At 40.5% G+C, this 12,698-nt stretch overlaps 1 protein-coding gene across 3 annotated transcripts in view; it reads left to right on the plus strand.

Moving 5' to 3' along the window:
* The window catches only part of adgrb2 (adhesion G protein-coupled receptor B2), a 186,821-nt gene that overhangs the window by 98,946 nt on the left and 75,177 nt on the right, over window positions 1–12,698 (plus strand). For all 3 annotated transcript variants that reach the window (XM_068576099.1, XM_068576101.1, XM_068576102.1), the window contains 8 exons: window positions 4,550–4,714; window positions 5,074–5,238; window positions 6,574–6,675; window positions 8,290–8,396; window positions 9,354–9,548; window positions 10,048–10,116; window positions 10,630–10,738; window positions 10,943–11,089. In XM_068576099.1, coding sequence (XP_068432200.1) covers window positions 4,550–4,714; window positions 5,074–5,238; window positions 6,574–6,675; window positions 8,290–8,396; window positions 9,354–9,548; window positions 10,048–10,116; window positions 10,630–10,738; window positions 10,943–11,089 — 1,059 coding nt within the window. The remainder of the gene's footprint in view (window positions 1–4,549; window positions 4,715–5,073; window positions 5,239–6,573; window positions 6,676–8,289; window positions 8,397–9,353; window positions 9,549–10,047; window positions 10,117–10,629; window positions 10,739–10,942; window positions 11,090–12,698) is intronic.

The raw sequence follows: 12,698 nt of genomic DNA on the forward strand, positions 1-12,698 counted from the left end.
GTCCTGCAGTGAAGTTCTTCAGCTATTGTCTCTGAGATTACCTGTTTAGGCCCATACCCAAACCAATACCTTGTCAAGAACAGCAATAAGTCACTGGACCAGCCCCATCTAATTCACATGTCAAGTGTACCTGAGGACTTTATTCCAATATAGCTCAGGCTGTCCAGCTGAAACATCCTTATCAGGATGCATTGGAGGGGAAAAGGGCCGACCAGCGATTGCAATAACATCTCAATAGAGCAGACTCTCAAGAGACAGCTGAGCAGGTTTTGACCAATGACTAGCACAGCCTATCACAGAGCATATAAACATACATATTAAAATGTAAACCACCTCATTCTCAGAAAGTTAGTATGGTTTAAATGTAGCCCAAAGGAGAAGCCGTTGGCATTTTAGGACTTAACATATACTTGAGGCATACGCTTTTCCACTGCACAATTTTAAGTGTCCTTTTAGAAAACCACTTACTTTGAAAGCATTGACATTAGAAGGGAGTATTTATTTCAGTGATTTCATTAAATACATGCTGTCTGTGTTGGCAGAATGTAAATGGTTTCTACATAGCATTGGGATGACATTAATGGATGCACAGACACTAAATCACAAGACAGTTTATAACAACATATGTGGCTGCTTTCTGGAACATAACCTTTTTATTTCAAAATTGATTTTAGTGAGATTATAGTATGTAAACGCTTACAGACAATTATCAAAGGGTAAGTGTTTTATATGCTGCTAAGGTATTCTGAATATATATATATATATATATATATATATATATATATATATATATATATATATATATATATATATATATATTAACACTGCTGCCTGTGTCTGGGTGAAAGCCTTTTGTGTTTTCACGCTCCCTACTGACTAATATTTATTTATTGAGTTTTTGTTTTTCAAAGCAAGAGTTTTATAAGGTTAATATTTAAATAAAACCAAAATGTCCCCATTGCCAGACAAAGAGGCTGCAAACTTATGTCTCAAAGAGGGAGGAATAGGGAGACGTCGTAATCCAAAGTATGGCCTCCGGGATGTTTTGCTATGCTGTTTCGGGAACAGGGATGGAAAGAGAGGGTTTGGGAGAAAAGAGAGACTCTTCCTTCAAGGGCCTTAAGGAAATCTTTGTATGTGTGTCCTCATATGGTTTATGTGTTTATGTATGAGTGTGTGAATCTATCATAACAGATACAGCGTGCGTTTGGGAGTTCAAAGGCAGTGGGACTTTGAAATGGTGAATACCATCATATAGGCCTTTTGGCAGAAACGGCCATGTATAGAAAACAGAGCTTTGATGGTTTGTGTTTGTGTGTGTGTGTGTGTGTGTGTGTGTGTGTGTGTGTGTGTGTGTGTCCATGCACATGTCAGAGATTGGATCTGCAAACCATATACTCAGACCTTTAACTAACTAGTACTGTCTCTAGTATATATGTTTGTTTTTGTATTTTGCTTCATAACGTCTTGGAAAGAGATTCAAATGTTTAAATCAAATTGTTTAAATGTAAGTATTTTAACAATGATGAAAAGTGGAGGAGATGGTTTGTTCTTCTTTGGGAAAATATTTAAGACTTGTCACTTTAGTTACTCAGAATTAGACTTGGGGAAATGTCACGTTCACACTAACTTCATGCTCACTCAGCTCATTCTGTGAATGTCATCCCACAGTGCTGTTCCCAGCACAGTAAACGCAGCACACAGCGTGATTGACCACATTACCAAGGAGAGTTGGCAATGCTTTCCCACTTGGGAGAACCAGACAAATACATTTACACCACTGTATTTCACTTTATCTGCTACTTAAAGCCCCTGTGTGTAGGTTAGAATGTGTGCCTCAATATATCATTCTGAGAAAAAAAAAGGGACAGTTCTCACTTTGAATTGCTATTCTTGTTCATGTAGAAAAAAACATAGACAGGCTGCTGTACAGTACTACAGAACGTACAGAAAAGCTTGTAATGCTGCTTCCTCTGTCATCTGATGATGGTAGAACGGTAGCTTGTTGAATTGCCTTAACTTAATTCATTCCACACATTTTCAAACTACTTTCCTTTACCTATGAGGTGGATTCATACATAATAGATTCCTATTCACCTTAGATTAGTCACTATATACGGGGATATGACCTACATCAATCCGGTATGAATGTAGGTTATATTAAAGAGATTCAATTATATTATCAAACTTGAAATTCTATTTGCTGAATCTGAGTTTAAAGCAGCACCATTAACAAGTTAACTAATGTCTTTGAACGATGTAAATAGTGTCACTTGTTGGGATGTACCCACAGAGAATTATCACCCAACTTGGCTGGACAGCGTTTTAGCTCACTGTTTTACTTTTAAAGCCAATAGCATTACTATTTTTATTTAGTCTCATTGTTTTGTTTGTCATTATCTGACCTGCAGCAGAGGGCAGACATTTTAAGCAAAACCGTACTGATAAAACCACTGGAAGTTACTTCCGCAGCCAACGGATAAAGTAGCAACCAGCTGGTATACGGGGGAGCATGTATTTCATGTTTATCATTTCCATGATAATTGGGATTTTTTAAATTCCACTGGGATTTTTAATCTCTTTTACAAGGCTTCCTGGCGAAGATTGCAATGTAAAAGTTTCACCAGAAAAAAAATGGTTTTCGAACAACGTGCGTGGAAACTCAAATGAGAGACGACTGGTGACGCAGCATGATCCTGACTCTCACATTTTCAAAAATATCCCCATAATCAATTGCTTGATAGAAACCTCACTTGAATATATTGTTCCTTGTAGAAAAATAAAAACATCTGTTCTATAATAGAGTTACAACTTGTTCCTTTGTTTTGTCAGCGTTTGGTCTCATTTCACAAAGATTCATCTGAACAACATAAAAAGCAGATTCCTCAACCCACCAGCAATGGACGAGACAAAGCTTTACATAATAGTGTCGTCCACATAAAAATATCATTCTTGTTAAATAGGACCTAATATGGACTTGTAAGAAACTTCCTTATGATTGCTTACATGTTTACCATATCAACTTTATTACATACTTAAAGTGCTGCTTTAACATTGCAGTACATTTTGTACTATTTAGTGGATGTACTTATGGTTTATTGTGACAGAAATGATTCATCTTTAGCCAGAATTGTTGCATTGTTTTTGTAAAACATGACTAATCAAAGCAAAACTCAAGTCTGCATCAGTAATCCAACTGGAGGCATGTGTTGTATTGTTCCACATGAGTGACAGTTCTGCTAACAGAAGGAGGGAGGAGGTTCCTCAAGTCAACATAGTCTCCCTCTCTATTGTAAATGTGTGTTTGGGTCACAGGAGGGATAAACAATCTGACCAGTCAGTGCAATTAAAGTTGTATAAGCTGGAGCATGATTGGTCTGATAATATAAATAATGAAAACAATATTTACTAAATGGGTCTTTAATGATGTATGAACAGGTAGAACACGATTAGATACCACCCCCTCAAGACAACCAACTAAAGTAACAATGCAGTTAAGCAATGGCAAAGCTGAGGCATTAATAAGCTGCTATTCAGGATACAGGAGTGCTTTTGTTAGCATGCAGCAGGATTTGAGTACTTTCACACCACGAGCAAAATTTCTAAAAGGCCCTTTGTTCAACAGTATTCTGAGATACAAGTAGCCATGGTCACAGGTCAGTAATTGGTTTCTATGTCGATTTTTTTTCTATCAAATAATTCTCATCAACAATATGTAAAAAAAAAATAATTAAAAGAACTCACTGACTTACTTATTTGTCGCAGATTTTCATCGACTGTCATGCATTTTCACAGCAGAACAGTGTGTTCTTTCCGTGACACAGATCTTCAGAATTGTCGTGTAACTAGCTTTGAAGTTGGTGACGTACCAACAATCTTTGCCTGCACTCATTATAAATGATTAATCTCACTGTTTTTGATTATCACATTTTTGGGAGATTTTGCATATTCATTCGACAACTCAATTACACCACAATGCTCCGTTATTAAAGGGAACAGCGGGGGCTTTGATTACATCTGTGTGTGTCGTCGGGCTTCGGTTAAGCTATTTGGTATTCATGCATCGTTTGACAGACGGTGCTCGATTGTATTGATACTCTGTTTTTTTGTGTTTGTCTATTTCTGCACAAACTCTGGTCAAGAGTTGAATTCCGGTGCCTTTCTAATAACTCTGATTAAAAATCAGCATCTGTACTCTGTTTGAAGTCTTTAAAACACGGCATGAAACGAATTGTAATCAGCTATTTTATACATGATTGAAATATGTAAAATATCCATAGGAACAAAAATGTGTTTGTTTGTTGCTATATATGGAAAAGCAAATAGCCTCTGTATGTTTTATATTATGTTCACTTGTAGCCTACTCACTTCCTCCTGTCTTTTCTCCCTTTGCACCTTTCTTTTCCCTTTCACCCTCTTTTTTATCCTTCATAATCCTCTATCAATTTATCCTGATTCCCGTGTGTGCCCCAACAATCTTCTTCTATCCACTTTCACCCACTTCCCCGCCTTTCCGTAACTACTTGCATCACCCCCTCCCTCTGTCCAGTGGAGGGCCAGTGGCTGGAGTGGGGCCTGTGGTCGAGATGCAGTGTGACGTGTAACACAGGAGCCCAGCAGAGGCAGAGACGCTGCAGTGCATCGGTGCATGGATGGGCTGAATGTAAGGGCCCCCATCAGGAGAGCAGAGAATGCACCAACCCTTCCTGCAGTGGTAAGGCCTACAAATGAATGCTATAGTATTCATACTTGCATGTTCTTTAAAAGGCATGCTGCAAAGATGTAACATACATGATTGAAAAGCATCTGTATGTTTTTTTTGGGGGGGGGGCGGGATTTGTGTTCCACTTACCAGCAATGTATGTGTTAATTTGGCACATACATTGTGCCAAATTAACATCTCATGCTATTAAAAAATGAATAATAATATTTAGAAATCTTGTATCCTTATTTTGGGATCCATCAACGTCTCCCTTTCATTTCATCTTTTAACCTTACATGCTGATCGACTTCAATCTCCACCTTCCTCCCCGCTCCCCAAACGTTACCGACGGTGCTTTGGTCCTGTTCTAGGTGGAGGTAGCTGGGGCAGCTGGAACCACTGGAGTCTCTGCAGCAAGACATGTGACTCCGGTTGGCAGCGTCGCTTCAGGATGTGTGAAGGCTCCGGACTACAGGGCTACCCCTGCGATGGCTCGGGAGAGGAAGTCCGGGCCTGTAATGAGAAGAAGTGCCCTGGTCAGTGACTCAGTGAATGTGTGTTTGTTTGTGTGTGTGTGTGAGAGAGATGATAAAATGAGGAAGAATCCCCGTTATGTGTATGCCTGTGTACATAATATTCCTGCTTGAAAACTATATCAACACTTTTTTTTTTTGTTTTGCCTTAGACATTTAGTTTTCTGTGTGGGTGGATTTCTCTGCATGCCTCTCCGAGTTGGTCGCTGTTAGAGAGAAAAGGCGTGTGCGTATGTATCTGTGTGAGCCCAATCTGCGCAGTATTTGTCGGGCAGAATGGACGTGATTCCCAGTGGTTCGCACCACAGCCAAAGGCTTCTATCACAATTTTAGAACTGCCTTCTTCTTTATGTGCCTCTAGTCGGTCTTCCTGTCAATTCACCCACCCATCCATCTTTACCTCGTTATTGATTTTGCATGTCCGCGCCTTGTCGCGCTTTCCTTGTCTCCTCTCAGTTCACCTGAGAGATACTCTGTTTGTCCTTATGTCGTTTCTCTTTAACATTGTTTTATATTGCACTCACTGTCTCGCGCTTGCTTTCACTATTTCTGTGCCCCTCTGGCTGATAGTGGGAGAGACGTTTATTGTCTGAGTGTTAGCAGCTGCAGGAAACAGTGGGGTTTAATAAGCATACCTCTTGACTGAAGTTGTAAGTGCGTGTGAATATGCAAGTATACATTCTGTACAAGCCTGAATGCCACATGTGTACGTGCTGGCTTTGATATCTGACAGGCGACAAATGATAAACCTCTGTGTGCAGCCTCCACCACGACCCCTTTGTTTTGAGTGGCTCCCAAGCCCTTTTTTACACAAGACGAGGATCTCGCCTGGTAGAATTTCAGGGCAATATCATACCATATTTTCTCTATTTCAGCACCTCTCTCTCTCTGTGTCCCTCTCTCTCTCTTTCTCTCTGCATCCCTCTCTGTCCCTCTTCATCTCTCAGCATCGCCGCTGCCAACCCCTCGTCTGCCCCCTTGGAATATCTTCAGAGCGCTCTCCCCTTTTTCTTTTTATCAGGGTTATGAAAGAGAGGGAGGGGGGAAAAATAGATGAATAAAGAGAGGGGGTAAGATGAAGAGGGAATGCGATACTGTACTGAGGCAGTGACACTGACAGAGAGCACTGAGCAATGTACAAGGGAATAAGATTGGGAGCTGCTGCAGGAGAACATTGATTTGAATCTTGTTTTTTGTGCTTCTCTGTCTCCCTTCTTTTTCCCGCTGCTATATATGTCTGTTGGAGTGTGTGCGTGGAGATTTTTCCTATTTTCTGCGTGCCTGCTAGACTGCGGTCCATTTAAACCTTTTCGATGTATTTCTCGCCTACCTCTACAGCTCCTCATGAGATATGTAAAGAAGAGCACCTTCTCTCAATGTCATGGAAAAGAGCCTCAGCTGGAGAAACGGTCTACAACAAGTGTCCAACTAACGCCACTGGTCAGTTGCGTGTCATGTTTTAGACATCGAGTAGCTTTAAGAAGAGTTCACGTCTTTAGTCAAAATCTGAAATGACTTAATGCTATGTGGTTCATAAAATACACAAACCAGTCATAGGGTGGCATTAGAAAATGTATAACAGGCATAAAAAAATACCTCAGCAACATTGACTCTATGTTGACACTCAGTAGCTAGCATAAACAACAGCCACAGAGAGAGGATATACAAAACCTACAGAAACCCATAGACATAACAACAGAAAACGCACAGAAAGAAAAAATAGAAGATATCCAATAAACGCTAAACCTGTTAAGCAGGAGATACAGGCGTCCTACCGTGAATAAAGGTGAGCACTTGGTAGTTAGCATGAGCTTAGCTAGCTTCACTGAGAGAAAGAAAGCATCCAAAGGAATTTAGCAGACAATAATCCCATAGTTTCCATGAGTAGAGCTACTATGGGAGACAGAAAGAAACAACAGAGAAACAAACCGTATTACATTGAAAAATAGATACAATTATAATCAGGATATCCTAAAATACTCAACTCTCTGTGTTTAGAAAATTAGCTGTGATTCTGGTCCTGGATCAAATATGTACTCGGTTTGATTTACATGCTTAAATTAAGGCTCATTCACCCAAAATGTCCCTAAACACTATCACTGTCTTGAGCTTTGGTGTACAGAGGAATTTATTTTAACGTGTCCAACTTGTGTATTATTCTGCATATCTCTAATTTGTATCCCTAATTCATGAAAGTAGTCAAACCTTATTTGTGTGTTACTTACACAGCAATGTTAATTTAAACTGAAGAGTTCCTCCAGCAGCTGGCTGCTAGACCTTTACTTTCAACTTCCAAAAGCAGAAACAAGAACATCCATTCATTACTTTTAGACAATTTCTTCGTCAGAATGTAAGCCAAGAGCAGATGTGGTTCAGAATACCTGTAATAGAAACATCTTTCAAGCATCTTTTAAACTCTGACATGAAAACATGCCTGCATGAATTTGGTAGCTTGCCAAACGAACATTTAAGCTTCAAGAATATTACATTTAAGTTAAATCAATTTGCGAACACAATTTAATTAACCGCAAAACTGCAGTTTAATTATGTCACTATCCTACTAAAAGGCAAAGCCACAGTTCACTAAGTGCATATGTATTTGGCTAGGGAAAAGATTTTGTGTTTTTTAAGTATGTTTGAAGCTTTTTCCAGTTTGCGGGCTGCCAAACACCTTAATGCTGCATGTGATGAATGAGAACAAGAAAGATGTTTGAATATTTTTAGCAATAATATATATTAATAGATAGATAGATAGATAGATAGATAGATAGATAGATAGATAGATAGATAGGTAGATAGATAGATGTAGTGAAGAGGTAGGATATATGTTTTTAAATAACTACAACAATCTTTCTCCATTTCCCCATCAATGTACATTGTAGTTAGGTACAACAGCAGGTTCGTTGACTATAAATGAAAGGCTTTCCTGATCATAGTCAATGGCTATTGGACCCCATATTAACAGGAATAGATTATGTGTTCTCAGGCCGCTTTCCTTTCTAAATGTGTTGAACTCCATGTAAAGTGTTTGTCTCTGCTTCTCTCTTTGTCCAGGATCTGCTAGTCGTCGTTGCATGCTGGACAATAATGGAGTTGCTTTCTGGGGTCCTCCGAGCTTCGCCAGATGCGTCTCACTTGATTATAGATATTTACATTTATCTGTAAGTTCCCTTTTTTCCACAAATAGAAGAGAAAACACTGTATATGCTTTCATCATTTGAACCAGTTAGTTGCACTATCACCTTCTATCATAACTCACCTTCAACAAATGTGTCTGTCTCGTTATCTTCTGTCTCAATTGTCCTTTTTTTCACTCATTATGTATCTCTGTTCAACTTTCTTTTGTCAAAAGTTTACTCAAAATAGCGACGTGTTTTTACTCGGGGCTTGCCGGTATCTCTAATTAGCTTTTTCAGAGCTTTGCGCTCACACTTTATCAATTAATGAACATAGCTAATGAATGTGTTCATCTGCCAGACTGTTTTCCTGCTCTGTGAACTTCAACCCCTCTCATCTCTTCGATGACGGCAGAGAGAGATGAGGGTCAGGGATTGTACGTGACGAAGCTGATTGCACTGTTAGCTTCTGTTCCAACCTTTCATTAACACTAGGAGTCAATAATTAATTTTCTATGATTGCTGTTATCTTCTGTTCTTCCAGGCGCTCTCTCTCTCCATCTCGCCATCTCTCTATCGCTCGCTCTGAAATTCATATACACACAGCCTTGCTTTCTGTATCTCTGTCTCTAAAGTGATGAGATCCAATTTCTGCCTGAGATTGCTGCTGGGCCTCTTTTTGCTCACCTATTTTAGGCACAAGCACACAAAAATTCCAACATGTACCTTCTGTATATACTCCTGCATTGAAACACTCCTCTCAGCTCACATCCAAAACCTTCTTTTGATTTCTTATGAAAAAACATCAACTTTGGTTAGTGTGGTCTCTCTGTTTATGACATTTTCACCAGCGACATATTTTGAATAAGAAAACGTGTACTACATACAGTAAACTACATACAGTAAGTGCCAATGGGCATGCCTTCAATCATCTTGACTGTTACAAGCAGAGGTGAAAACCAGAAAGTGTTCTCAATGTCTGTCTCTCTCTGCACATTTTAGTTACGAGAGCATCTCGCGAAGGGTCAGAGGACCCTGGCTGGGGAGGGCATGTCTCAGATCGTAAGGAATCTCCTGGAGCTCTTGCAGAGGAGGAGCTACTACAGTGGTGACCTTCTCTTTTCCACGGAGATCCTGCGAAATGTGACGGACACCTTCAAAAGAGCAACCTACATCCCAGCTACAGACGACGTGCAGGTAGGCTGAGCCTCTGACCCCCCTACCCTTTAAGTCACGAATCATACTCGACACACGGTTAAAGACACACTCTCACACACAGGCACACTTGCAACACCTCAACATTAGTTTTCAATGGAGAAACTCCACTTCCTACAGTATTGGGGTTCCATAGCAATGAACCACTGCAGCTACATAGTTGCAATTGCCTCAAACTGCATCCCTGTATGAGGGGAAATTGCTCCTGTCTCATTCAAGCATTTGACAGATATTATTTTAGGTTTTACTATATTCGGCTATAGGTATTCTGCTCCGCATTTGTTCACCTACAGGTGTGCAAAGTTTGATCTTTAATGTATTACTATATGTCTATGTACAGAGGCTTCAGTCCTAATGGTTGGTGGGTGAAGGTTAGCTTAACAATAGGAGAGAATGGCTCACTTTTTTGTGCACATACAAACAAAATAAGATACCAAAATCTAATGGCTGTGCAGCATTAACCTCTTTATCTTGTGTCTAGAAATTATTCCAGGTAGTCAGCCTCATGTTGGACATGGAAAATCTAGAGAAATGGGAGGACGCCCACCAGGTGAGGCCTCCTGTGTGTGTGTGTATGTGTGTTCCTCTCTATACCTCTTGAACACAATCAGTGACCACCTACTACTGTACCAAGTTTCCTAAATGTGTGTGTGAGTGGGTGTTTGATTATTAAGTACTTTGTGTATGTTAATTTGTGTGTTAAGGTAGGTGTGACTATGTCCTACATTAACTTTTCATTAGAGTCATAAAAACACACCTGTTTAATGAATACAATGGCTCCCCATTAATGACACTGGGTGTGCATGTGTGCACATTTGTGTGTGACCCAGACTGAGTAGAGGTGTGTTTACTTGCCATCTGGACACAATAAAAGAGCAACCAAATATGATATTATGTCCCACTTGGTAACAATTCATACCACCCTGGAACACACTATAAATGATACAAAGAATGAAAATGTTTCAGTGGGTGACATGTGTCTCAAAGAAAGTTTGTGATGGATAATAATTACGACGACGTTGGGATCAATGCTAATCTCGCCCCCCCATCAATCTATCCACAGGTCGCTCCGGGTGCTGCTTTGCTGATGAGGATAATAGAGGATTTCATTCACCTCATTGGAGAAGCCCAGAAGCCTTTCCAGAGTTTTCTGGTGGTTACCAACAACCTCAGTAAGCGTCACACAATGGTGGCTCGTGCTTGAGGCATGACAAAGTCAGATAAAAGATTATTTGACACCAATATCAACGTTATTGAACATTCAATTTATCGGATGATAGTCTGAAAGCCTGTTGCTTTCATTTGTTTTGGCTCACCCCATCTGTAGTGTTCTCAGCACTGCACTGAGTGTATGTGGTATCTCTTCATTTGCACAGTGATAACCGTCCAGCGAGAGCCGGTGTCAGCAGTTTCCAGCGATATCAACTTCCCAATGAAGGGCCGAAGAGGGATGAAGGACTGGGCCAGGACAGCAGAGGATAAGCTCTACATCCCTAAAGAGGTCTTCACCATCCCGGCTGAAGGTTAGAGAAATATATCTGGACTATAATGTTGCTAGAAGAACAAGTCACAACAAAATTAGGCTGGTGAAGATATTTTGACCAAACAACAGTTCCGGACGTCTGTTAAATCAGGTAGGAGCACTCAGCCTGTAACCGGGTCCGTTTTAGTTGCCATCCTCACTCTCAGTCTCGATTCTTAAACATATGAGACCTGTTGTCACCCCACTCAGCCCTCTCACTAGCCAAGGTCAGACCAAAAAGTTATCCCAGTGTGGATTCCAACACTCGCAGATGTGTCCTCATGGAAGCAGAGAGAAAGCTTTTCAAGGATGTCGAAGGGTAATGTCGAGAAGAATTTGGACTGCAAAGAGGCCCTGGAGGGCTTCTCAAAAGGATGCAGGACTTTTATATGTGAGGAAGTGTGTCACATCCCCTTGAAAGGATCAAGTCCTCATACAGTTTTTAAGGATGCCTCTGCTTTCAGCAACAAAGCAAAGCAAACTGATGTGCATGTTGTCCATGTGGATTTAAATGAAGCCAAGAAACAAGCAAAGTGATTGTCCAAACATGAGCATGAAGAGAAAGAAGACACCCGGAAGCAGAGGAGCGGGGCTGTTCAGGGGAGACAAGGGGCCTTAAAAGAGTGGAAAGAAAGTGGTTCGTATTAGATCAGAGAATTGCGGTGGCAGATGCGATCCACTACCGAAAAAGGCAAAGGTCACTACCCACTGGAAATTACACTGGCAGACATCCTGTCTGGCACGCCGCCCCTTGCCCAAATTAAAGTTCAGAGAGGCTGCAGGACGAGAGAGCAGAGCTGTCTTTGACCTCGACTTGCTCTGATGACACAGGCTCTCCATGATTGGCGTTGAAGACATCCTGTGAGCTAACCTCACGGGCACTCCACCGCAGCTCACTTACTCTCTCCGTCTCTTTATTATTCACAGTGTAATGTGCTTATATTGTGCTCTTCTTCCATCGAACCATTCATCTCGCTTTTATGAAACGGAACCGGTTTATGTGTTGCCTTGGGTTGTTTTTGCGGATTTTATGGAACAGCAAATTCAGATATCTCAAAGGATGAACGTTAGGATGCAAGATGAGACAAAGGGGTGTACAAAAGCTAGACCTTGTTTAATGCTGCTGCATTGCAATGTTGTCTTTGTTTTCTTTTTCTCCATTTATCTTATCTTTCCATCTTACTTTGCTGCTGTTATGCTTTTTCATCCATCTATTTTTTTTTTTTTTTGGTTCATTATCCTGTTAGTTTGTCACTTGGTGGTGAATGGTTTGTCTCCTGCTGTGCTTGTTGTGCAATAAAAATGACCAGCTGGGTCAATTTTCCTCTGCTTGTCATATGCTATTTAGCACATGCCATTGCCATTTTAGCATATGCTATTTGGTAAATTTTTATATTCAAACTGCATACTGTTGTTCTTACGGCATTATCAGTTATCTTTATGGGAACTATGCCTCTTCCCATGGCAGTCCATCGGGGTCTTCAGTTGATTCCTATCAGGATGATTGGTTCATTTACCCCATAATGAAAGCCTATCTTCGATAGACAGCTTAACTATGTTCATAAAGGCCCTTTGGCACTTTTGTGTGTGCACGTGCGCACACAGTTGCA

Source organism: Clinocottus analis, unplaced genomic scaffold (assembly GCF_023055335.1).
Source record: "Clinocottus analis isolate CAN_PGR_092001 unplaced genomic scaffold, fCliAna1.0.p SCAF_14, whole genome shotgun sequence".
NCBI classification, from domain to species: domain Eukaryota; kingdom Metazoa; phylum Chordata; class Actinopteri; order Perciformes; family Cottidae; genus Clinocottus; species Clinocottus analis.